This window comes from Erpetoichthys calabaricus, chromosome 12 (assembly GCF_900747795.2).
Source record: "Erpetoichthys calabaricus chromosome 12, fErpCal1.3, whole genome shotgun sequence".
Classification (NCBI taxonomy): Eukaryota; Metazoa; Chordata; class Cladistia; order Polypteriformes; family Polypteridae; genus Erpetoichthys; species Erpetoichthys calabaricus.
In genome coordinates, this window is record NC_041405.2 from 9,459,421 (window position 1) to 9,487,294 (window position 27,874).

General features: G+C 41.7%; 2 protein-coding genes across 3 annotated transcripts in view; one reads left to right on the plus strand and one right to left on the minus strand.

Annotated features, from left to right (window-relative positions):
- Positions 1-19,365, minus strand: part of LOC114661822 (uncharacterized) — a 38,737-nt gene extending 19,372 nt beyond the window's left edge. Inside the window, exons 1-5 of one of the 2 annotated variants that reach the window (XM_028815025.2) lie at positions 19,218-19,365; positions 13,278-13,616; positions 4,819-5,118; positions 904-1,191; positions 372-473 (exon numbers count right to left, since the gene is read on the minus strand). In XM_028815025.2, the coding sequence (XP_028670858.1) occupies positions 372-473; positions 904-1,191; positions 4,819-5,118; positions 13,278-13,616; positions 19,218-19,254 (1,066 nt within the window). In that variant the 5' untranslated portion in view covers positions 19,255-19,365. Of the gene's footprint in view, positions 1-371; positions 474-903; positions 1,192-4,818; positions 5,119-12,042; positions 12,098-13,277; positions 13,617-19,217 lie in introns of those variants that run through there. The other variant, XM_051934553.1, reaches the window with a different exon arrangement.
- A 7,913-nt stretch (positions 19,366-27,278) lies between these two features.
- LOC114661823 (3-methyl-2-oxobutanoate dehydrogenase [lipoamide] kinase, mitochondrial-like) overlaps positions 27,279-27,874 on the plus strand; it is a 28,222-nt gene continuing 27,626 nt past the window's right edge. Inside the window, exon 1 of the mRNA XM_028815026.2 lies at positions 27,279-27,835. Coding sequence (XP_028670859.1) covers positions 27,653-27,835 — 183 coding nt within the window. The 5' untranslated portion in view covers positions 27,279-27,652. The remainder of the gene's footprint in view (positions 27,836-27,874) is intronic.

The window sequence follows — 27,874 nt, forward strand, 5'->3', positions numbered from 1 at the left end:
ATCTTTCCATGTGTAGCTCCTAGCTGGTGTACGCCATATTTAATACAGCAAAGAAAGTAAGAACCTAAACTTAGAGAATATAGTGACTTTCATCAATAACACCTTACGCCTTTGAACTCAGCTTTAGGCCGAGTGCTTTAATATCCAAGCCACTTCTGTGCCCAATCCTGGATTCTTTAAGCAGTCCGAATTACTCATTCACCACCTCTTTTAGGGTTCCTGTTACTACACTGGGTGGTCACTCTTTTCAGTTTTTAGAACAAAAGAACTATAAATCATCAGCAAAAGTGATCCTTGACAAAAAAATTATACTAATTTAAATAAAGGAAGTGCGATAAAGCAGGCATATACTCAAGAAAGGATCTCCTTACATTTCTTGTAAAGCCTGTAGAACAGGAACGCCAGCACAAGTAGGATAACCAAAATGACGGCTATTGTGATCCCAATTACTTCAGCAGCACTCCTGGGTTTACCTTGTAGAAAATCATAACAAAAGTAAATAAAGATAAAAATAATAATCAATATGAAGGAAACTGCTTGGAAAACCACTGTGTAGCACCTCTCAAATAGGTACGTTTTACAAAAAACACTTAAATTAACAACAGGGCAAACTTGCTTCTATAGTTTTGCTAGGGTTAAACCCTCTTCTACATGACCAAAATTCTAACGGTGGCTATCTTGTCCTCAGTTTCCATATGGTGGTTTACTCTTCTTACCTTCCAAATCCTTAAGAGAATTTACAGAATATAAAAACTTTTGTAAAGAATGGTCTAGGCTAGCTTCAGTTGACACAACCTTAAAATACTGAAAAGAAAGAGTGCCACCCTTCCCAAAAACCTCCCTGCCCACCCGTACCAAACAGAGTTCTCAGCACTGCATCAGCTCAGAACTGTTGTTCCATACCTTCTATCTTGAACTGAATATTCTTAGTGAGTGGCTCTGCAAATCCTTCCTGTTTCACCTCGCAGGAGAACGTCTCCTGCTCCTCCTCCTTGCCTTTAGGGGTTACCATGAACGACTCTGACACAGCAAACGTGCCGTCACTCTTCTCCTCAATTTTTTTGAGCGGCTTCCCGTTTCTCCTCCAGGCAACGATGATATCATCTGGGTAATAGCCATCAACTTTGCACATAATGGCCTGCTCCTCACCTTGAAGTAGTGTTGTGGGCGTGATTGTCACAGATGGACGTCCTGTGGGATCAATACAGAGAATGTGAGGTCACCTGCCTCTTCCCAATATTGTGACTTAGCCTAACAACCCTCTCTCAATTCTGTTGGGTTTAACAGGAGAGCCTGCCTCAGACAACTATGTATGGAAAGACAAGAGCATTTGGTGTACTTTGTAGGCCATTCCAATTTCACTAAGCGGTAACACCTCATCCTTTCAGGAGTGTTGTGTTATCATCAGATCCTTTCATCAGTTTCCTTGTGGGGGACAACAAGAGAAACATATCAAGTAGGTTTATCCTTTCCAAGACAAACGGATCAGTCAGGATTACTTTTCTCCTAGCAATTGCTTCATACACTTCAAGGAGGATTCCCTGGGATCTTTGTAACAGCCAACAAATTCAGTATTTTTAAATATTTATGAGTTCAACCCTAAAGTCACCAAATAGAAATGCCACATTCACTGCTTACATGTGTTATTTGGCATTGGAGTAGCTTTATCAACACACAATGGGCACATTCAGTAACAAGTCTACACCTTTCAAAAGATAGGAAGTGCCTGGCAGTGAAAAGAAAGGTACGATAGATAGATAGATAGATAGATAGATAGATAGATAGATAGATAGATAGATAGATAGATAGATAGATAGATAGATAGATAGATAGATAGATAGATAGATAGATACTTTATTAATCCCAAGGGGAAATTCACATACTCCAGCAGCAGCATACTGATACAAAAAACAATATTAAATTAAAGAATGATAACAATGCAGGAATACAGACAGTCAATAACTTTGTATAATGTTCACATAGTTTGGGGGAGGAACGATCTCCTCCATCTGTCAGTGGAGCAGGAGGGTGACAGCAGTCTGTCGCTGAAGCTGCTCCTCAGTCTGGAGATGATCCTGTTCAGTGGATGCAGTGGATTCTACATGATTGATAGGAGTCTGCTCAGCGCCCGTCGCTCTGCCACGGGTGTCAAACTGTCCAGCTCCATGCCTACAATAGAGCCTGCTTTCCTCACCAGTTTGTCCAGGCGTGAGGCGTCCCTCTTCTTTATGCTGCTTCCCCAGCACACCACCGTGTAGAAGAGGGCGCTCACCACAACCGTCTGATAGAACATCTGCAGAATCTTATTGCAGATGTTGAAGGATGCCAGCCTTCTAAGGAAGTATAGTTGGCTCTGTCCTTTCTTACACAGAGCATCAGTATTGGCAGTCCAGTCCAATTTACCATCCAGCTGCACTCCCAGGTATTTATAGGTTTGCACCCTCTGCACACAGTCACCTCTGATGATCACGGGGTCCATGAGGGGCCTGGGCCTCCTAAAATCCACCACCAGCTCCTTGGTTTTGCTGGTGTTCAGTTGTAGGTGGTTTGAGTCATACCATTTAACAAAGTCCTTGATTAAGTTCCTATACTCCTCTTCCAGCCCATTCCTGATGCAGCCATGAAGTGCTAGTATACCTACTGTGCCATCCGTAATGTTTGGGGCAAAAGTACACTTTTCCTTGATTTATTCCCCTTCTGCGCCACAGTTTAATGTTACAAATCAAATAATTCAGACGTGATTAAAGCACACATGGTAGACCTTTAAGGGGATAATACACTTCAGTCACAACATGAAGAAACAACATGACATTATGGAGGACACTGTATGCAATCAGATGAATAAGCACAGAGTCAGCTTTCTTTCTGGCAACGCATAGTAATGAAAATGGCCTGGAAGGCAAGCAAGGACCCGTTGTCTTTCAAAAGACATTAAACACATGGCGACAAGGGCTCAACTTTAATCTACTCTTCCATTTTCTGAACCTTACTCCGTTGGGTCCTTGAGCAAGGCCCTTAACCTGCAATTGCTTCATCCTGGGAATGACGTTAATCTGCAGCCAGCTCTGCAAGCAGGGAAAATTTAAGGGTTGGTGGCACGATTGGCACTCCAGCGACCGTTAAAAAAAAAACTCAACACTGTTCCAGCGTGGTGCGGGGGCGTCACCCGCTGCACTCGGGTCCCAAACCAGGTGGTCCGTCGTGTGGCAGGTGCAGCAACGCGATATCAGCTTCTAACCCTAACCCTAATCACCCTAACCCACATGTATTTGAGATCCAAGAGCAAGACAGAGGTGAAGAAAACCCCGCATCTGAAGGAAGAATGTGTAAGCACCATATGAAATTCATTTATGGGTATCGCGAAGCAGCAGCCCTAACCACATACAGTGGAACCTCTGGTCACAACCGTAATTCGTTCCAAAACTCTGGTCGCAACCCAATTTGGTTGCGATCCAAACTAATTCATCCCATAAGATTGTATGTAAATACAATTAATCCGTTCCGGACCATACGAACAATGTAAATATATATATTTTTTTAAAGATTTTTAAGCACAAAAATAGTTAATTATACCATAGAATGCACAGTGTAATAGTAAACTAAATGTAAAAACATTGAATAACACTGAGAAAACCTTGAACAACAGAGAAAACTAACATTGCAAGAGTTCGCGTTACACCCTTACGAACCGCTCGCTGTAAACACTTTTTTGAGTTTTAAGCACAGGGAAAAAAAATAAAAATTTGAAAAATCTTAATTTATACAAAAACTAACCATAAACAACCAAGAAAACTAACCTTGCATGAGGTTAATAATTTCTTTGTTTAATTCGATTTCAATTTTCTTCTAACCTTTCTTCTCACCAACACTACCACTCTTCACTTGCTTAGAGGCCATGGTTAATTGCAAAATTAATGCAAAAGCACATGAAAAAGAGCACAAAGTTTACAGTGAATGCACGCACATCTGACCGAGAACAATGTACAGGGAGAGACTGATCACGTGCGGAAATCATTGGCGCGTACGAACCGGAAGGGAAACTGGCTGGCTGCCATTGTTTTTGTTCACCACCCGAGTGTGTGATGCAAAAGTTTGGTGAACGTTTTGATCGTAACCCGATTTTTACATGTTCCGAAACATTCGTAACCAGAGGTTTTACTGTACCTTTCAATCACTGCTCAGAGTTTAAGATCCTAGGAGAATGTGTATTGGTATGTAGAGATTTCATCTGAAAATTGAGTTCCTCTTTTGCAACCCTAAAATCCAGTACAGTGACTTCATCTCAACTCTGAGTTTCTTATGCGATCTCAACATTTCCTTTGGCCGTAACTTAAAGTCAAAATCCTAGAGTAATTAAACCCTTCCATTATGGAAGCTCTGCTGCTCTCCCATCAAGTGAAGAGATGACATCTCACTCTCTTCTTTCATAGAATTAAGTTCTCCAATTTAGAGATGTAGATTTTCCACCTAACTGTGACTCACCTCGTAAGGAATTGCTCAAGGGAGTGTTAAAGATTATGTAATACAAGGATGTGCTACCATTAAGTCCCCAACCTGGGTACTCCACCAAACACATCCATAACACAACATAACATGGACATCTGTCTGAATGGATAAATGCTCTCCATTAACCAACAAATTACAAATTTCTTACTGTACAGTCTTTGAGATCAATAGTAATAATAGTAGTACAATTGACATAATTCATTTGGATGTCATAGTAACTTGCATATCCTTTTTGTTGAGTGTCATATACAGTATCTATGATAAAATACAATCCTAAAGGCTAAGCCTTAAGAATAAATTGGATAAACTTACTGCGGAACTTCAGAAGGAAATTCTCTTCCAGAGGCTCATGCTGAGAGTTGTGCTTCACCCGGCAGCAGAAGAGCACACCCGTGTCATTGTTGGTCGGGGTATAGAAGAAGAGGCTCACTGCACTGAAGGTGCCATCTGAGTTTTTCTGCATTTGTGAAGGCACTGGATGATGGAGTACTCTGGAGTCCCTCAGCCACTCGAAGAAGATCTCTTCAGGGTAAAAGCCATCCGCGTGGCACTCCAGGGGATTTGACTCACCCATCACAACCAGAGGGGGTTTCAAGGAGATTTTAGGAGCAGCTGCAATGAAACAATGAATCGACAATCTTGAGGATGAGAGGACAGATACTGTAGATAGGTAGATATTGTTGGAGTGGAAAAAGACACATGATGTCTCTGGAAATCTCAGCTGGTGACCAGAAGCTTTGATCAGATTTACCCTAAGTTCTTGTCTATAAGCCGGACTCATGTATTAGCCGGAGACCAAAAATCATACGAATTTTTAAAATAAAATCGTATCATAGATAAGCCGGACTCATGGATAAGCCGAACGTACTATAACCTATAACTAATAGAAGGGAGGGAGGTCAGTGGTCTCACTCGCGCCCATTTAATTTCTTTAAGGGGGGAGAGAGTGTGAGATATTGCCGTCTCTCTCACTCCCCGCATGGCGCGGTTGGAGCGGCCGGAGCGCGTTCTTTCTGCTCTGGGCGTCGCCGAGTCAACACGAGCGCGTAGCGGTCATTTAAATTGTGATTTTATATGTAAGCATATTTAAATATATATCGCGGATTTCTGCGGACAATGGGTCTTTTAATTTCTGGTACATGCTTCCTCAGTTGGTTTGCCCAGTTGATTTCATACAAGGGACACTATTGGCAGATGGCTGAGAAGCTATCCAGCTTACTTTCTCTCTCTCTCTCTCTCTCTCTCTCTCTCTCTCTCTCTTGCGCTGACGTAGGGGGGTGTGAGCAGGGGGGCTGTGTGCAGCTGCTTCCTGAAGGACATGCTGCACGGAGCTTCGCATACTTAAAAGCTCAAAGGGCACGTATTGATTTTTTTTATCTGTATCTCTCTCTCTCTCTCTCTCTCTCTCTCCCTGCTCCTGACAGAGGGGGTGTGAGCTGCCGCCTTCAACAGCTTTGTACCGGCGGTGCTTCGCATACTTAAAAGCCAAAAAGCCCTATTGATTTTTTTTTTGACTGCTTGCTTTGCACTCCTTTGAAAAGGAAGATATGTTTGCATTCTTTTAACTGTGAGACAGAACTGTCATCTCTGTCTTGTCATGGAGCACAGTTTAAACTTTTGAAAAAGAGACAAATGTTTGTTTGCAGTGTTTGAATAACGTTCCTGTCTCTCTACAACCTCCTGTGTTTCTGCGCAAATCTGTGACCCAAGCATGACAATATAAAAATAACCATATAAACATATGGTTTCTACTTCGCGGATTTTCTTATTTCGCGGGTGGCTCTGGAACGCAACCCCCGCGATGGATGTATAAGCCGGACTTATGTATAAGCCGATATTCTATTTTTTCATTTTCACAACTTTTTTCCTTAGATAAGCCGCGGCTTATTGACAAGAACTTAGGGTAACTTTTATTTTAAAGGGTATTGTTCCACTGAAAAAATACTATATTAAATAAGTCATACAATTGTTTACATACTGTCTATTTTTAATTTCCAACCATATAATACAGCAATATAATCACAAATATTTACTGTATATATTATTGTGAGCACAGAGAAATGCATTCATATTTATATAAACACAAGTTTTTAAAAGACAAGTAAATAAAAAATAACAGCAACCCAGTAAAAAGAAAGAATTGTTGGAATCAGGTTTTAGTTTTATTGCAGAAGGGATCTGCCAAACACATTCATCTGTTCTTAAAATTTTTAGTAGTTAAAGGAAGGTAAAGATCCTATACAAGACAAGCAAGTGACCCTAACTAGAAGAAAGCTCATGTGAATATTTCTAAAAGCTGGGATGTTATGGGCCAGAATCACGTTACACCATTTGATGTTGCACGTCACTTCCTGTAACCAAAAACGGCACCATTGCCATAAACAATATGGCTGCAGCATAGAAGAACAAAGTTCTAAAAACGATGGAGACTGCTACAAAACACATACAATTTAGTTATTTAAGTTTTACTTCTTTGGCTGACACCTTTATTCAAGGTGACTTACAACATTTATGATACAATTGGTTGCACTTCTTTTGGTTTTTCAGTTGGAGCACAAGCAGGTGAACTGACTTGCAAAGGGTCAAACATTGGTGTCAGTAGTGGGATCTGAACCCACACCCTCAGGGATTCAAGTCCAAAACCTCAACCAATACATCACACCACATATAGAAAATGGTGCCACATTATAAAAAATATATATATTGTGTTTTATTAACTGTAAGAAACTAATTAACAGCTTAAAGGAATCATCTCAAGATTCCTGACAATCATGAGTAAAAGACAAAAGACAAATAAATAAATAAATAAATAGATAATGAAAGAAAACATGAAAAACAGAAACCTGCTTGTTAAGTGTAAATCCCAATAACTGTCACCTTATCAATTTAGTGTTGGTAAACAGGGTCACACGAGTGTGCATAGGGGGCATCTTAAGGGTTCTAGAGATTGTAATTCCCCACCATTCCAGGGGTCTAATGCCTTTTCATTTCCGCCCTCTGCAGACCAGAAGATTGCCGGCTATAACAGCACTGATGTCACTTCCAGTGCCCGTCCACCTGGACAGGAAGATCTGCCATCATGAGCCAGTTCAATTGGGAATTGAGAACGTCTCTGCAATTTTTGGTAAGTATTAAGGCTTTTTTATTCACCTATGATCCCTGGTACCCTTCATCCCCATTGTTAGCTGCTAGAAAAGACAAGGTATGTTTAAAGTTTATAAAACTAGGGGGCTCTGTCCCCTGCTTGCTTCTCTGGCCAACCCCTGTGTTTGGTTTACCGGATATACAATACAATTTTTTTTTATGTATAGCCCAAAATCACACAAGAAGTGCTGCAATGGGCTTTAACAGGCCCTGCCTCTTGACAGCCCCCCAGCCTTGACCCTCTAAGAAGACCAGAAAAAACTCCCAAAAAAAACCCTTGTAGGGAAAAAAATGGAAGAAACCGCGGGAATGGCAGTTCTAAGAGTGACCCCTTTCCAGGTAGGTTGGGCGTGCTGTGGTTGTCAAAAAGAAGGGGGTCAATACAATACATAGAACAGAATAAATCCTCAATACAGCATAAAAATAAAAATTCTAGAAGTACGGAGTAGAATTTCACATTAGATGATATCACAGAATAGGATTTGGATTTGTTTTAAGTCCTGGAGACCTCATTCATCATGCTGCCTCCCCCATTTTGCCATTCCACATCTGAAATAGCGCTAATCCGATGAAAGGACCCCTCATTCCCACGTCCCCATTCATCAGGGATGACTTTACCTTAGGCAGGCAATCTACAATTTAAAGAGATTGTTATTTTCTTGTGAATTGTTACATATGCATTCTTTTCACTTTTACTTTAAAAACTTTTGTAAAAACAATACTTGTTTCTTTATTTCCTGCCCCGCGTGAGGTTACATCTCTTTCTTCCCAGACGTATAATGCTGCTCGTGTTGTGAAGGGTGTTGGCTGAACGTACGCTAAGGATATGCCTTTGGATCATTTGCTGTCTTTTTGCTGCTTTCTAGCTGTCTCTTCTGCCTGTCGCATGTCGTTGTTTTAAGAGCTCCGAGCACATGATGCTTGCCTGCCAAAAGCAATCCAACAACTGCTAGCTTAGAGGTCTGTTGACTTGTTTTAAATGATGGCTCACTGCCTGGTCTCACGTGACGTTGTAAAAGCAATACCTGTCTTTTACTTCTGGCCCCGGGCGTGGTTGAATTCTTTCTTGCAGGATGTATAACGCTGCTCGTGTTCGGTTGGGGTAGCTGCTGTCGCGCTGCCCTTCGATCTTTTTAAAGCCTGTACAGCCGCTGTCCTTTTTACTACGGCCCTGGGACAATCTCTTGGCACCAAGTCTCATGTTTACGGTCCCCGCGAGATGCACCATGGCAAGTCTCCTTGGTCTCGCGGGTCTTTAAAATGTCTCCCGAGATGATCACGTATCATAGCCTTGCATTTGCTTTCTATTCCAGGATTTTCTTTTATATATATAAAGAAATGCTTCACTTATGAATATAATTAAATATGTGACAAATTAATGTAGAGCATGATTGTAAAATAAATAAATAAATAAAATAGCTTTGACTTGTAAAATACTGATCTTACCCTTTAATTGTATCCTAATAATGACAAAAACGAGCAGAGCAGACACCTGATCAAACAACACCAAGTGGTGAAAGGCTGAAGATACTTGACCCATTAAATGTGCCCATCGCTAAACAAAACAGTGAATAACCAGAACACCTGGAACTGCAAACTGTAAAGCATGATTGTTGTGGGGTGCAAAATCTGTACATTTTGGTTTATATTCCCATTATATTTTGTTCAAGACAAGATAACAGATGAATTACATTCAGGACAAATCAAAGCCTGCTTTCTTCCCAGTTATACCTCACTTTTAAAACAGCTATTCCAACAAAGAAAAGAAGACATGCTGGTGGCTCAATTACTTTATAACCTGAGAAAGGATGGACATCTAATTATTTTACAGCCTGGGAAAGGAAGATCTGTCAATATCTCAGAAAACATCAAAAAAGTTTCATTTTTTGGGAAAACGGATAGTGAGTTAATTCATCATAGTGACAGCCAGCCATTCAGAATTTCTACCAATCACATCTTGCAAAACCCCCCAGTAGAATTTTAGAATAAATATGCCTTATCTGAGGATCGATATAGTGAGTAAGTGAGTAAGGAAGTAAGGAAGGAGAGAGGAAGAAGAAGGGATGAAGACATGAATGGTCGTCAGGAAAGCATCACGAGCAACTACAAGTGCTAGATTACAAGCAGCCTGCGACATTCATCCTTGTCACCTGTAACTTTTTCATAAGCTTTTTCTAAATATATATATCCAGATTTTACTATCAGTCCTATTTTCTATTATTTGTTGTTCTAGTGGTATTATTATTATTCCTGTAATAAATACCATGCTGCTTTTAACTTTCTATGCTTTGTCTTAATGTCTTGAGTGATTGAAGTAATAAGTTAGATTTCTTTGAGCACCTGGTGCAGCCAGAGGTTTGTCATACGCTCTGTGCTGTGAGGTTTATTAAGACTGAGGGTGAGAGCTCCACCCAATAGTAGGGAACAGTACGCAAAGTAAGGCATTCTAGGCTGATAAATGGCCGATAGTCAAGGATGCTGAGCCTTTGTATGTTTAAATGTATTCTTGTAGACCAAAAGTAATATTTAGGTCTGAGATATCATTAAAACATTGTATATTGTTTGTGCTGATAATAAGTAAGGCTCTTGAAGTGCTGAGAGAGTGACGGGCTGTGCTATTCCTAAGGCACTTGTGTGGTTTAAAGTGCCAGAGGTTAACCAGCTGTGTGTTTGTCATTCATGGGGCACTGTTGTGATTAGGGTCTGTGTGTATAAGTATAGCTATGTATGCATGTGTTAATCTTAAAGTGCAACAGTAGACCAACTCGATAATGAACTTGACAAGTACACTTACCCTTGAGGAAAAACAGGTAAAAGTGTAAGTAGAGGGAAATACTACGATAATACAGTGATGATGGCAAAAGTCTAAAAATCAAGTTAAAAAAACCCACTAAATTATCCCCATGTAACATACATAGATGTTTGGTGCATTCTAAAGAAAAACTTAAACCAAACTTAATTTTGCAGTTTCTTTACTGGCCCTAACATACAGAAACTTGGAGATGACAGCCTGCTTAATTAGACTAGAAGTCCTAAAAAAAAACAACAGGATCTGATTGGAATGAAAAAAAACATTAACAAGGAGCTACATGTTAAAAAGCAAGCTAAAAAATGAATTAATCTCTGTCCAATGTACACAAATGCTTGCTTCATCTGGTAATCAATGAGCATCACCAATTTGTGATTTCTGGACTAATCCTCTTTAATAAAATCCCTGTGTGCATCCAGGTGTCCGTGTGTGTGTGTCCTCTGGTGAAGTGCGCATGCGCAGGGCTTCTGGTGAAGTGCGCATGCGCGGGGCACGGTGCAATGCGCGATATTACTGTCAGAGAAAGTTAGAGGCGTTTTACGGAAATACAAACCAGTATTACTGCGAGAGGAAATTAAAGGTACACAATACAGTGACACATATTACAGCCACATACAAGCCAGTATTACTGTCAGAGGAGATTAAAGGCATATTACCGACACGCATGCCTGTATTACCATCAGAGAAAATTAAAGGTATATTACGGACGTACAAGCCAGTGGACGTACAAGACAGTATTACTGTCACAGAAAATTAAAGACACACAATACACAGCGGCAGCCCACAAAGAATGGTCCGCTCAGCAAGTAAACATCAACAAAAGAAAGGCTGAAAGAAAGAAAAATACGACCAACGAAAAGAATGAGGTCAAAGTCCCTTGCCATTTAATATAGACTGTTCCTACTAATGTTTATGCACTACTGTTCTAGCGCCCTTTATTGTAACGGGCTAAATGACTAGTTCATAATAAAAAAGTAAAATGATGGCTTAATTAATAGACAAGTCTAATTGAAACAAGAAATAGGTTAGGATGGAAACCTGCAGCCACATGGCGCTTCAGAACTGAACTTGAAAAACCTTCTCTATACCATCAGGCTACTCTGGTTTGTTCCAAATTAACTTCCATGAAATATACCAGGACATGATTTTTCCCTAATCTACTTGAACTTAATGTTAAGATCAAGTTTTATTATTTCTACTTCTTTCTTGGGACAGCACCAAATTTAATTTTGTACAAACATCCACCTGAAATATAACAAGTTGGTGTAAGGGATGACCGGCAGCCCGACCTGGCAGGAACGCCCAAAAGACAGAAGGATGGGGGAAGGCAGCTGCTTTGGGGCACTGCCTCCCATAAAGAGCTAGATGGCAGCTCCCCTGGTTTACAGAGGTGCCCCAGATTCCCACAGGGCACCATGGGACATGGAGTTCTCTATCTCAGCCCTGTTGGATGCCGCCAGGGGGTGCGATGGAAGAACCATAGGACATAAGCGTTTTTACCTGACCCCAAAGTGCTAGCAGATCATGTGGGAGGAAATGCAGAAGCACTTCCGGGTTGGACAATATAAAAGGACCAGACCGACCTCATGGGGACAAGCCAGAGTCAGGTGGATGGTGGACAAAGCTTGCTGGGAGGAGCTGAGGAGGAAGAAAGAGAAAGAAAGCGAGAGGAAGAATGACTGTGTGCTGTATTGCTGATTTACTTGTGGCGGTGGTGGTGGAAAGCCTTGTGAAGAGTATGACGAAAATAAACAAGCTCTTGTGATTTTTAACTTGTGTCCTCAGTGTCTGTGTGTTGGGTTCGAGGAGCGACAGTGCCCTCTAGTGTCCATAAGGGTTATCTAAATTTTGAGTAGGTCATTATCCGAAGCAGGGGTTGGCAACCTTTGGCACAAGGAACGATTTTCAATGGCACTCTGATTGAATTGAAATACAGTAAAAAATATTTTAATTACAGCGCATGCGTTTGCTCCCTCACCTATGTTTTGCGTATGCGACTCACATGTAAATGGAAACCAAGTGTTCAGTGCAGGCCGTGGTACGTTAAAACAAACGTCTTGTTATTATTAAGTAATATACTGCCCTATATTGACTCATAAAAGACAAAAACTTGATGTTCGCTCTTTTCAAGACTCTTGAATGAATGAATATGGATTTGTACAACAAAAGGATTGTGCCGTGTGTGCGTTATGCTGTGAAAGTGTCGTGTGTCGTACGTCAAGTGTCCAAAGACATCAAACTAATCATCAGTCCACATTTAAAAACTTTGATGAGAAAAGTGAAGCTATAAAAAGGGCTGTTTCTGGCTTTAAGAAACAAACTACTTATTTTAGTCAAATAATTGGAACCAAAAATAAACTCACCGAATATAATTATACAATTGCTTCGCATTAATTGATTAATATCTCTGATTAATAATAAAGAATGATTAATCCTATTAGAATTCTTGATTATTTTTTCTTATTCAAACTATGTATTTTGTATTGAAAAAACTTGTAACTTATAATTTGTAATACAATTTTTATTAAATGTGTTGAAAAGTAAAATTTGACAAAACTTTCTTTTCACATATGATCCAATGTATTTTAAAAGATTGAATGACCAATAATATAAGATCCGATTGTAATGGGCATCAAAAGTACATACTTTTGAAGCCCATTATAACCAGAGCAATTTTGATACTATATATACTGTAACAAAATTGGTAGAAATATGTCGGCACGCGGAAGAACATTGTAACAAAGGTTCAGCACGACACCGCTGAAAGGTTGCCGACCCCTGATCCAAAAGATCAAAAAGGAGGCAGAACATTCCTTACCTGTCACTTTAAGGTTGACTTTGCCTTTTCCCGAGTCGGGAGTATCGATGACCTCGCATTCATAATCCCCTTCATCACCGACAGTGATATTCCGTAGTAGGAGAGAGGCGTTGCCATGCTGCAGCTCACTTTCAGACACTGCAAACCTGTTACTGAAGATCCTCTGGCCCGCCTGGTACCTGAGCAGCTCATTATTGTCCTGCTTCCAGATGACCTGCAGATAATTAAGATCCACTTCTTGGTCCGCGTCGGTGAAAGTGCAGGGCAGCAGAACATCTGAATAGAGAGATCCCCTCACTTCGGGTTGTGGGATGGAGAAGTGAAATTTTGCGGCTGTGGCTGCAGACAAAAACAAGCAGACAACAAAGCATGTGACTTCCAGAAATTTCACATGGGAAACCTCTGTGGACACTTATGAAAATTAATATGTTGCAATATACCCATAAATAGGTGGATATATTTTCCAGTAAAATGTAACATTAATGTAGTTCAAATATGCATTTTTACAATTATATCTTATAAAATAAGGAAACATATCTCCCTTAATATATTGTCAAAAACACATTTCCAAATATACTGTGTATAAGACATTCAATGTATTGTGTGTGCAAACCCAAGAACGATCATCCATGCCTTATCTTTATACTAGGGAAAAGTTAAGACTCCCTCTTCCCAATGACTATAATTTATTCTCACCTGTGACTCACTAAAAGTAGCTCAAGTTGGTCACTCCACCAGCATGTGGAGGCTTCGATTTACAGCCTTATTACTGACTTGTACCCGGTTAAGAATCTTCTATATATACAAAATGCTATGGGTTGTCTGTCTGTCACACAAAAACTCAAGGCCTTGAACCTTAATCTTGGTCTTTAATCGAAAACTTATGGCAAGACATGAATAATGTGACTCAAGAACTGGAGGTGAGGGCTACCTTGAGCAGATAATTGGGCTTCAGGTCCTGCTCGCAGCAAGCAGTGGCACAGCCACACCCCCTGGATGACAGGAAAGGACCACTGGCATGGACATGCAGCATTGCTGACAGGAATGGAACCGCAGCGAGATCTGCTAAAAGTGACGCGCATTGCACAGACCAACTAATTGTTTTCATCGCAAGGGCAAGTCATACAGTCTGAGCACAACAGAAATTATACAAGACCAAAGAACTGGAGGAGTGGGATTTTCTTCAGATGGTGAACAACAGTGTCTACGCAACCTGACAGCAAAAGAACCTCCATGACACCTGATGGTGATAAAACACATCGACTTATTGGCATGATGACCTGAGCTCCTGTGTTGGATGGTTCAGAGACAAAGCCAGAGAGATGAGATTGTGTTGGTTTGGACATGTGCAAAGGAGAGATATATTGACAGAAGGATACCTGGGATGAAGCTGTCAGGCAAGAGGAAGGCCTAAGTGGAGATTTATGGATGAGGAAAGAGGGGACATGCAGGTGATGGGTGTGACAGAGCAAAATGCAGAGGACTGGAAGATATGGGAACTGATGATCCACTGTGGTGACCCCTAATGGGTGCAGCTGAAAGAAGATGAAGAAGAAGAAATATCTGTCAATCTATTATATAGTGCCTCTAACATCTAATAATAATAATAATAATATTACATTTTATTTATACAAAGACGCCTTTCTAAGCACTCAAGGACACCGAACAAACTATAAATTAAAAAGCATATTATAAACAGAACTTATAAAAAGTACCAGACCAAACAAAGCCACTGTAATCATTGAGAAAAAAGCCATTTTGAACAGATGGGTTTAAGTTTACATTTAAAAGTTGAGAATGATTCCTTATTTCTAAGCTCAGTAGGTAGTGAGTTCCAGAACGGCTGAATGCTCCACTCCCAATGGTGGTTTGACGGGCGAGAGGGACGGTCAGATGGATGGAGAAAGAGGATCTAAGGTTATGGGAGGGAATGGCAACATGAAGAAAGTCAGACGGATATGGAGGAGCGAGGTTATGAATGACCTTAAATGTTAACAGCAGAATTTTAAAATCAATTTGAAACTTAATCGGGAACCAATGAAGCAGAGTAATATGGTGAATAGACGAGGTTCGAGTAATGACGCGAGCAGCAGAATTCTGGACCACCTGAAGCTTATGGAGAGATTTATTAGAGAGACCAAAAAGGAGTCCAGACAAAAAGTAACAACTCTGTGAACAAGAATGACAGGGGTATGGGGGGTGAGGGAGGGGCCGATGCCATTTATATTACGTAAGTAGAAGTAAGCAGACCGGGTGACGTTATAAATGTGAGATTGGAAAGATCGAGGACTATCAAGGATGACACCCAGACTCTTGACCTGAGGTGAAGGGGAAACAGGAGTTATCAGTAACAAGTGAAAGATTATCGGTTTTGGATCATGTTGATTTTGTACCAATGAGGAGAACCTCCATTTTGTCACTGTTCAATTTAAGAAAATTTGAAGAAAACTAGGATGTAATTTCAGCAATGCAGTCAATAAGCGAAGATGGTGGAAAAGAAGAGGTGGGCTAACTAAGAAGGTAGAGCTGGGTGTTATCAGCATAACAATGGAAATTAATGTTATGTTTATGAAAGATAATGTCAAGGGGAAGAAGGTAAATAATAAAAAGAAGAGGCCCAAGGACAGAGCCCACCTGAAGTAACAGTGGTGGGTTGGGATGTGAAAGTTTTAATCTGAATGAACTGAGTGGAAGATATCTATATTTGTCATACAGTGCCATTTTATCTATCTAGAAGGGTAATGTAAAGCCTTAAAATGTCAATTTAAAATTAGCTGAGTAATTGCAATTTACCCCAAGAATCATTTTTGAGTGTATTTTACACAACATATTATAAATAACTGCTCTTTAGTTACTTTCTTTTGTAATTTTGCTTAGCCATTATTATGGCTATTTTTGTGTATGAAAATGTACTATAGAAATAAATGTAAGTTTTTGATTACTGAACTTGAAAGATGGGCAGGACTGTGCATTTAAAAAAGAATACAAGGTCAGAATTACACAACAAAATACATAAACAGGTTCCATGTAACGAGTATAAATAATTTGTAAAAAAAAAAAAAAAAATGTTCTAACAGTTTTACAGATAATCTTACACTATCCCAATTTTTAGTTATTATTTAGCTGCAAAATTCTTTGAGTTACTAAAACCTAAGGAGCACAATTATTTTCAATGACCTGCATACGTTCACACTTAATACTTAATTAACTCTTTCGGCTCTGACATCCTATTACTAGTTACACATATATATGCAGGTACGCTTGCAGCCGGTGGTCCTGGGCGTACTACTATTAGCGCAGATTGGAGAGACTGGCATGCAGTCTGCGAAACACGGAAGTGAAAATGGACGCTTCCAGACTGTGCGCACCACGTAGTAAGTAGCTTCACTTTCAGTTTTATTTGGTAGCTGTTGTATAATAATAGTCATCATTTCTTTTTTTTTTTTTTCATTTTTGAGCTTCCTAGACACCCCACAGGGTAGAATATCTCTCAGAACAATTTTCCCCATGAAAACAGAAAATCCAGGGCCATTAGGGTTATTAAACTGACCCATTAAAAAACTTACACAGACATTTTATGAATACAAGCAATATTCATACACCCACTGAGCAAATTCTTCAGGCCGCTGTTACCCATACCAGGCTGGGCCTCCTTTTGCTCTCCAAACAGCCTCAGCTTTTCAAGGCATGGATTCCACATTCCTCTGAGATTCTGCTCCACGTTGACATGATTGCCTCACACGATTTCTGCAGATGTTGTCAGCTGCACATTTACACTACTGAGCTCCAGTTCTACCACATCTCAAAGGCGTTCTTTTGGATTGAGATCCAGAGACTAGGAAGGCCACTAAAGATCATTAATCTTATTTTTATGTTTATGGAACAGACTGGGACGACTTTAGTTTTGTGGCATGGTGAACTATTATGCTGGAAGCAGCCATCAGAAGATGGCTGAATTGTGTTCATGAAGGGATGCACACGGTCAGCGACAACACTCAAATAAGTGGTGGCATTCAGGTGATGACTGATTGATATTAATGGGCTCAAAGGGCATTAAGTAAACATTCTCCACACCATTACACCACCAACAGCAGCCTAGATGGTTGACATCAGGTAGGTTGAGTGCATGGCTTCATGGTGTTGACCCCACAATCCATGTGCCTCATCAGAAATCGAGATTCATCACACCAGGCTATGTTATTACTATCTCCAGCTGCCCAGTTTTGGTGAGTCTGTGCCCACTGCAGCCTCAGCTTTCTGTTTTTGGCAGACTGGAGTGGAACTCGATGTGTTCTTCTGCTGTTGTAGGCCATTTGTCTCAGTATTTCACACGTTGTGTATTCTCACATGCTTTTCTGAACGTCCACAGTTGCACAAAGTGGTTATTTGAGTTACCGTAGCCTTTCTGTTAGCTTGAACCAGTGTGGCCATTCTCCTCCGGCATTTCACATTATGTTCTTTATTGTTTGCACCTTTCTGAGTAAACCCCAGAGACAGTTTTGTGTGAAAATCCCAGGAGATCAGCAGTTACAGAAATGCTCAGACCAACCTGTCTGTCACCGACAATGATGGCATCACCGAGATCACATTTTTCCCCCATTCTGATGTTTGTTGTGAACATTAACTGAAGCTCTTGACCTGAATCTGCAGGATTTGATGCACTGTGCTGCTGCCACGTGATTGGTCGATTAGATAATTGCATGGAGAAGCAGGTGTACAGGTGCTCCTAATAATTTGCCCAGTGAGTATACATAAGTTTATTAAAACCACACAATGGACTGTACATTATTTTGTAAGACAAACATGAATCACTTAATTGATGGTACATTCTGAACATTAACGGTTGTATTACTTTGGTAAAAAAGAAAAAGATGATTCTGTGGTAGGGTGGAAGACAAACTCGCCACTGTGAAATTCCACAACCACACAACATTCACACCATTCAGAAATTAAAAAAAAAAAAATCAATTTACTAAACTTCTTAACTTTCTTTCCAGCTTTACAAAGGTGTGAGGATTCCCTTTCACCATCCCAGTCCAAGAAAAAGGGCGATATTTTATGCAAAATGTCTTACTTTAGGATAGCCATGCATACACTTCTTGGCTATTTTTAACCAAATTAACTTAATGCAGTTGTATATAGTGAAAATGGAACATGTCAAATATATAAATGTGTTAATTATGAGTAAGATTAGCATAGAATAGGCGAATAACAGTACCTGTGATGGGTTATGCCTCTGTTTAAACGACAATAAATTTAATTTATTTTTAAAAAAAACTACATAATTACAAACATTTACACAATACAACCAAAAACGATCATTTTAACTTAATATTAACTTAAATTAAATATATAAAGCAAACACTCCCATTATTTTAGTTTTACCAGCAAAAGTAAATTCATTCTCTGAACTAGCCGTGACCCCCAAGACGGGCTACACTATAAACGGGCTTCAACCGAGACCGGGTGATCCCAAACCCTGCAGTCAGGTAGCAATCAGAAAAATACTATAAGCTTTAAATTTATGTAAAAACTAAACAAAGTACAGTGAAAGCAATTTCCAAACTTTGTGGACGTTTCGTGTTAAACAAACCAATCAATCATTTCACGTGCCAGCTGGCTCCGGACCTGTATTTGGTAAAATGTCGCCTGAGTGACAGGGACAGCAAAAAGCAGACGAATAAATAAATCGATATCTTTCTTGCCTCATTGTTAGTGTTGGAGAAGGAGAACTGAACTAAAAGTCACAAGGCAAGCAGACATGTAAAGATTCTTTCCTGAAATGAGGTCGGGGTGTTCTGCTTCATTCAACCAAGCAAAGTTTACCGCGCCCGGCTGTCATAATCGCGAAAATCACCTGGACCTAAAATGTAATTTTCACAATTCAAATAGTGCATTAATAACGTGAAATGTTCTGTCAGACTTCGGCGGGACACTTACTAGAAATCAGAATGACCACCACGACGAGCCTCTCCATATCTTGCTGTTCTTTTTCAAAGTTTCATTTTTATAGATCCGCCCACTTTCGATGCTCACTCGAAACATCCCCTCATAGTAACATCCTGTCGCTGAAGTTGTCAACTTCGCCTTCACGATAACAAGCTTTTCTGGGAAACTACGAGGAGGCGGAGCCATATACCGCGGGAACGCGCGGCAGAGAAACATTTCGTGAACGAGCTTTTACTACGCTGAGAGGCGTGTGAGTTTTCCCATATAAGCTGTAGAGAAAAGCCAAGCAAAATGACACCTTTTATTGGCTAACTAGAAAGATTACAATATGCAAGCTTTCGAGGCAACTCAGGCCCCTTCTTCAGGCAAGATGTAATCATATAAGCTGGATATTTAACAAATTAACGAGAAGAGATACCTGTCACTGAGAATTTGCGGTATATTCTGCACAATAAAGTCCGTTTACAATTCACATTCTCTAAATTTAGAAAAAATTACAGTATAACATTGCACCTCATATTGTGTTCCTATCTTTAAAAAAAAAGTTTCGTCGGAGAAACTAAATTCAATTACGTGTAAAGTTGTTTAAGCTCATTTAATTTATCTATTCTATCCAAAGTGGAAGGGGATAGGCCAGTGGTTCACAACGTTTTCTATGCCGAACACCCCTAGAAAATGTTTGATTTATATTTACACCCTCTACAAACGTAATATCACTATTTGATGATGAAGAAGTAAATTTTCTAAATTTCGAACCTCACATCGAACCAGGCGGCACCGGTGGAGCTGTGGGTAGCGCTGCTGCCTCGCAGTTAGGTGGGTTCGCTTCACGGGTCCTCCCTGGGTGGAGTTTGCATGTTCTCCCCATGTGTGCGTGGGTTTCCTCCGGGTGCTCCAGTTTCCTCCTACAGTGCAAAGACATGCATGTTAGGTGCATTGGCGATCCTAAATTTTCCCTAATGTGTGCTTGGTGTGTGTGTGCCCTGCGGAGGGCTGGAGCCCTGCCTGGTGTTTGTTTCCTGCCTTGTGCCCTGTGTTAGCTGGGATTGGCTCCAGCAGACCCCCGTGACCCTGTAGTTAGGATATAGAGGGGTTGGATAATGGATGGATGGATGGACATCGAACCAGAAACAATACTGCGGGTGAACAAATTGAACCAAAAGAGAAATAAAAGCTTTTAACTCAGTGCGTAAAAATTCAAAGTAAATTGAGTGGTTTACCTTTATATACTGTATCTCAATAATCTTGTAAATGTGTCCCCACGTGAAGCTTTGGCACTCGAGGAGGTTGGGGTATCCCGCGAAGCATCGAGCGCCACTAGGAAATGACACACAATGAACAATCAAGGGTTTGGGGGGTACTGAAGACCCACCTGAAGGAATGGGAACCAGCGCGCTACTAAGCAATGAAACTCAGTCGACGAGCTTGGTCCCTCCAAACACCCCCAAAACCTCATTCCCGAGCAAATGCAGTTCAAAAACACAGTGAACTCCGCACAGTTCAAAATACCGTGCTACTGTCAGGGCCACCGCCAGGAGAGATGGGCTGAGTGTAAGCAGCAGGCGTTGTATCCATGTCAGTTCATCTTGTCCCCGCTGGTAAAAATGTCCATAAACCTCGAAATCAGTGGTATTTCACGGTCATGACTTGCACAGAAATCAATACTAAACCTCAGGGCTCGTCTACGGATCATTGAGGTCAAAATCCAATTCTCTTTATAAAAGTTAGTCGCCTTTACGAACATCAAGGAACCCGCGAGAACGCGCATTTCTGCGGCTCCTCCAAAGGTGACAATGGCACGCGCATTGCTGAATTCTTTTCATACCATAGTCGGAGCAGAAACTGATACTTGACATACAAATGACGGCACGCTGCAAGACACTGATTGCACCAAGATAAAGTCGGACAACGCGCCTCACTCAATTTTGGCGAATTGCGACGCAGCTGCAGTCCTCTTTGTCGCACCCTTTGAAATGCCATCTCGCACCCGCCCCCCCACCACCCCCCCTCCTGCCCCCGCCCCCGCCCCCGCCCCGTGGCGCGGACACTCCAGGTTGGCAACCCCTAGATTAGGTGAACGTAACTTGAGTTAATAAGACTTATTTAAACTGTGGACGTAAATAGTTGTGTTAAACCGAATTGCTGAATGTTAACAAAATAAAAAATGTGCCGATTGCAGACACACGTATTGCAAGACAATTTCTAATCAATCAACATTTTAGTTTTTTAAAAATTTCACTTCCACTTTTTAATTAAAGTGGCAAATTGTATACTCACTAACCACAACCACATCATTATTGAATGACATTTCCAAGTAGCCAATCACATCTGGTTAATTATCATATTAAACTCCTCCCGTCAGTACAATAACAAAAGCTCGTTCGTGTGCTTTAAGCCTTGCTGGGGTGTCGAACTCCAGTCCTGGAACGCCGTAGTGGCTGCAGGTTTTCATTCTAACCATCTTCTTAATTAGTGACCAATTTTGCTGCTAATTACTTCTTTTAATTAACTTGACTTTGGCCCTTTAGTTGTTTTTTTCCTTAATTACCAGCCAAACAATAATGAGACACAAAATAAGCTGCCACATCACACAATATCTGAAAATAAAGAAAGATGATGGTCTCAGTAAGGTTGATCTCACAACTCACCAAAACATTTTGACGATGTTCTTATAAAAAACAGAAAATCAACAGTTTTGGAAATGTCTGCTGTTGCAGAACGAGAGCAGCAACATGCCGTGGAATTAAATAACGGCTTTAATTAACAGCAAGCATCGGCTTCTCTTTAAGAACTTGGTTAGAGTTTGAAGCCCCAGTTTAAGCTGGTCACCTGTTGGCTCGTTTCACATCTCTTTTCTGATTGGCTGTCATTTAATTAGGAAACTAATCAATTCAGAGGACTGAATCCTTCTTCAATGGCTGTTGAAATAAAGGGGAAAAAAGTGAATTAGCAGTGAAATCATGGAATGTTGCATAGTTTACTGTCAAATAAAGCAAAGAGTACGCGACACGTGTTTTGCCCTCATTTGGGCTCATCAGGCGTACGCACTCTGCAACATTCCATGATCTGCTCCTCGCAACTGAAAGAGGGCACCGTGGCGGATGTTAGCCGAATGGCAGACCAACTACAAGCATTACCTGGTAGGTAACCACCCACACAATTCAGGTCGTCAAGACTCAGTCTACAAATGCAATGAATATATATACAGTACTGTGCAAAAGTTTTAGGCAGGTGTGAAAAAATGTTGTAAACAAAGAATGCTTTCAAAAATGGAAGTGTTAATCATTTATTTTCATCAATCAACAAAATGCAGTGAATGAACAAAAGAGAAATCGAAATCAAATCAATATTTGGTGTGACTACCCTTTGCCTTCAAAACAGCATCAATTCTTCTAGGTACACTTGCACACAGTTTTTGAAGGAACTCGGCTGGTAGGTTGTTCCAAACATCTTGGAGAACAAACCACAGATCTTCTGTGGATGTAGGCTTCCTCACATCCTTCTATCTCTTCAAGTAATCCCAGACACACTCGATGATGTTGAGATCAGGGCTCTGTGGGGGCCATACCATCACTTCCAGGACTTCTTGTTCTTCTGTACACTGAAGATAGTTCTTAATGACTTTGGCTGTATGTTTGGGGTCGTTGTCCTGCTGCAGAATAAATTTGGGGCCAATCATACGCCTCCCTGATGGTGCTGCATGATGGATAAGTATCTGCCTGTATTTCTCAGCATTGAGAACACCATTAATCTGGACCAAATCTCCAACTCCATTTGCAGAAATGCAGCCCGAAACGTTCAAGGAACCTCCACCATGCTTCACTGTTGCCTGCAGACACTCATTATTGTACCGCTCTCCAGCCCTTCGACGAACAAACTGCCTTCTGCTACAGCTAAATATTTCAAATTTTGACTCATCAGTCCAGAGCACCTGCTGCCATTTTTCTGCACCCCAGTTCCTATGTTTTCATGCATACTTGAGTCGCTTGGCCTTGTTTCCACGTCGGAGGTATGGCTTTTTGGCTGCAACTCTTCCATGAAGACTACTTCTGGCCAGACTTCTCCGGACAGTAGATGGGTGTACCTGGGTCCCACTGGTTTCTGCCAGTTCTGAGCTGATGGCACTGCTGGACATCTTCCGATTTCGAAGGGTAATAAGCTTGATGTGCCTTTCATCTGCTGCACTGTTTCCTTGGCCGACCACTGCGTCTACGATCCTCAACGTTGCCCGTTTCTTTGTGCTTCTTCAAAAGAGCTTGAACAGCACATCTTGAAACCGCAGTCTGCTTTGAAATCTTTGTCTGGGAGAGACCTTGCTGATGCAGTAGAACTACCTTGTGTCTTGTTGCTGTGCTCAATCTTGCCATGACATGAAACTGTCTTCCACAACCTCACCTTGGTAGCAGAGTTTGGCTGTTCCTCACCCAGTTTGAAGCTGTTTCTGTTTCAGTTAATGACTGTGTTTCAACCTGCGTGTGACATTGATGATCATTAGCACCTGTTTGGTAGAACTGACTGATCACACACCTGACTAGAATCCTACAAAATCCCTGACTTTGTGCAAGTGGATCTATAAGAATCGATGCTGGTTTGAAGGCAAAAGGTAGTAACACCAAATATTGATTTGATTTAGATTTTTCTTTTGTTCGCTCACTTTGCATTTTGTAAATTGATAACAATAAACAATTGTTTATATTTCTGAAAGCATTCTTTGTTTACAGCATTTTTCACACCTGCCTAAAACTTTTGCACAGTACTGTACTCCAGAAACATCATTGAGTGTTTGGATGTGTCTGTGATGTCAGAATCAGAATCAGCTTTATTGGCCAAGTATATGTACACATTCAAGGAATTGGACTCTGGTTTTACCTAGTATTGTCCCTGATGCTGTGAGATTGACTTAAGTGTTCATGAGAGTGATGGCCTGAGGAAAGAAACTGTTCACATGTCTGGTAGTTTTGGCGTACAGTGCTCTGTAGCGCCTACCAGAGGGAAGAAGTTGAAAAAGGTTGTAACCAGGGTGTGATGGGTCTGCAATGATGTTTTCTGCCCGTTTCCTGACTCGAGATCTGTATAAGTCTTGAATGGAGGGCAGATCAACACCAATGATTTTTTTCTGCAATCCTGACTGTCCGTTGAAGTCTGTTCCTGTCCTGTTTTGTGGCTGAGCCAAACCAGACTGTGATAGATGAACATACAACAGACTGGATTACTGCAGAGTAAAATTGGATGAGCAGCTCCTGAGGCAGGTTGAACTTCCTGAGCTGGCACAGGAAGTACAACCTCTGCTGGGCCTTTTTAACAATTGTGTTTATGTTTAGTTCCCACTTTAGGTCCTGGGAAATTGTGGATCCCAGAAACCTAAAGTTTTCCACAGCAGACACAATGCTGTTGAGTAGTGTGAGAGGGGGCAGCACTGGGGGGCTCCTCCTGAAGTCCACTGTCATCTCCACAGTTTTAAGCTTGTTCAGCTCCAGGTTGTTTTGACCACACCAGAGGGCCAGCTGTTCGACCTCTCGTCTGTATACAGACTCGTCACTGTCCTTGATGAGGCCAATGACTGTCATATCATCTGCAAACTTCAGGATTTTAACAGACGGGTCTCTTGAGGTGCAGTCATTTGTGTAGAGTGAGAAGAGCAGAGGAGAGAGGACACATCCCTGGGGGACGCCAGTGCTGACTGTTCGTGTGCTGGATGTGATTTTTCCCAGTCTCACTTGCTGCTTCCTATCTGTCAGGAAGTTTTTGATCCACTGGGAGATGGGAGCTGGTACAGTGAGCCAAGTGAGTTTGGTGTGGAGGGCTTCTGGAATGATAGTGTTGAACGCCGAGCTGAAGTCCACAAACAGGATCCTAGCATATGTCCCTGGAGAGTCGAGATGTTGCAGGATGTAGTGCAGTCCCATGTTGATTGCATCATCCACTGACCTGTTTGCTCGGTAAGCAAACTGTAGGGGGTCAAGCAGGGGGTCTGTAATGTCCTTCAGGTAGGTCAACACCAGTCTTTCAAAGGATTTCATGACCACAGACGTCAGGGCGACTGGCCTGTAGTCATTTAACCCTGCAATAGAGGTTTTCTTTGGAACCGGGATAATTGTGGAACGCTTAAGGCAGGAGGGAACTTCACATAGCTCCAGGGATCTGTTGAAGATCTGTGTAAATATGGGGGGCCAGCTGATCAGCACAGACTTTAAGACAGGAGGGTGACACACCATCTGGACCTGGTGCCTTCCTGATCTTCTGTTTCCTGAAGAGCTAACTCACGTCCCCTTCACAGATCCTGAGTGCAGGTATGGTGTCAGTGGGGAGGGGCAGGGGCTTGGTAGTGAGTGCTGGGAGTGTATTTTGATTGGCGTGGGTGAGAGGTGTGAAAGAGGGATTATCAAACCTGCAGTAGAACAAATTCAGCTCGTTGGCCAGTTGATGGTTCTCTTCAGTATGGGGGGATGGTTTCCTGTAGTTGGTGATGTCTTTCAAACCTCTCCACACTGATGCAGGGTCGTTGGCTATAAACCTATTTTCCAGCTTTTCAGTGTAGCACCTCTTTGCTACTCTGATCTCTGATCTTTGCTACTCTGATCTGTAAATAAGTTTGGAAATTTAGGTAGGGAGGAGCTAATAAAACATTGCAGTGACTTGGAGCTGGCACTCACAGATGGCAAACAGTCAAATCTGGCTGGTACACAGCTATTTGACGAGTTTATTCGAGCTGCTGCTTTCACTGGTTTCACTGGTGATTACAATTACGCATATTGCTGACATGATCTGTTTCAGGAACATCAGGAGAAAGTATTTTTTCCCCACGTTGAAACTTACAAAAACGTGTATCCAATCTTCCATGTCTCGAGAGCGTTTAAATGACGTGGCTTCTCTATTAACTGAATACTAAGAAGTTGATCTCGAAAAGCTGGTTAAAAAATTCGCAAACCTCAAATCGCGAGAAGTATTCCTGCCACGCCAGCAAAAAGAAAAAAATGTACTTGATAATTATAGGTCTAGTTGGTAAATAATAAGTTATTTTACCGTGTAACTAAAGCAATACTGCATGGCACAGTGCTAGCTGGTATGCGATGTGTGGGTGATCTTGAGTGAAAAAAATGTGCTTTTCTACCTACGTTTTCTTATTTAAAAAACTCTGGGCGGTCCATATTCTCTCAGAAAGTTTAAAAATCCATCCGAAAACCTAACAACTTGCAACAAATTCTGGACGGACCCTTTAGCTATTCTTGCGAAAACATGTGGATGGTTCTTTGCATTATAGGTTGACTAGATTTTCATGGTTCCAGTCCAAAACGGGACACAACTCATTGATCGAGCTAGTGGGCTAGGCGCAAGTTAAATCGAAGAGCGGGGTGTCTCCCTTGGACTTAACGTGCGTGTTTAGAGAATCGTGACCCTTAATAAAATACACATGTACAGTACAGTACTTCGGGTCCGGGGCACAAGTATCTTCACAGCTCCTTCTTTCTAGTTTCGGTCAGCTAAAAGGGAGGAAAACGACACATTGTTTAATAAATTTCGGGACAATCGGGACACAGTGATTAAAACGGGATTGTCCAAAAAAAAAAAAAACGGGACGCAACTACTGAAATCGGGACTGCCCCATGAAAAACCGGGATTTCTGATTACCCTACGTGCCGGTCGAACGAGCATCATTCACGCTCTGAGAGCGGACTGGGTGTCTCTCTCATTAAAGTATCTTTCATGGGGCGCCAGAAACCTTTCGTGCCCTTGTAAGTGGGCTCTGAGGTGGACTGGCACCCTGTCTTGCGACCAGTGAAGCCCCTGGCTAGGACCCTGAAGTGTATTAAACGGGTTTTAGAATGACTGGCACGTCACTTGACTTGTTTGCCCATGTAGTTGCCTGGCACTTTTTTTTCAGTTGTGAGGAGACGCTCTAAGTTTTCAGTTAGCATCCGCATTCCAGCAGTTGATTGGTTGAATAAGACATGATTGATGGCTTCTCCGTTCTGGGGGCGGGGAGATCCTGGCACGTGACAATCCTCTACGTCAGCAGGTTCCGCCCAGGACGTCAGTCCTCACCTGTTTTGGCGTCGTTCCTGTTGTGCCTCCTGACACGCACAAACAGAGTGACTGTCGTAATGCTAACGGCGAGCTGTTAAGCTTTCTTTGTCTTATTTGCAGCGTGTCGGTGCGCTGAATGGGGAGCGGATTGCTTTGGGTGCCGGCACGTACATCGAGATTATCTCCGGTCGTTCCATCTCTTTGTAATTCTCTACCTTAAGTGCAGTACAGTATGTTTGCGCTCGCCGCACCCTAGTCCCGACTCTCCATGCGCTTCATGTACTGAACGTGGATGCGACTGCTGCTGCTGCGCCTGGCCATGCAGAGCCGACTGTGAAGAGCCTGCACTCGCCTCGCTAGCATCGCCTCCATCTCTCCCTGTATTTCCGTGCTTCAGCCACATGGCCTGCAGACTGATGCTGACGGCGGCGACCAGAGTCGCGGGCCGGGCTCCCACCAGCGGCTTCTTTTGCCCACGGTTCCGCTCCACCTCGGCTACAGACCATCACGAGCTAGCGAGAGAACGCTCCAAGACTGTCACCTCCTTCTACAATCAATCCGCCATCGACCAAGCTGCTGAAAAGGTGGGTGTACTCGCCATTCCGCACAAGTCGTAAACGGTG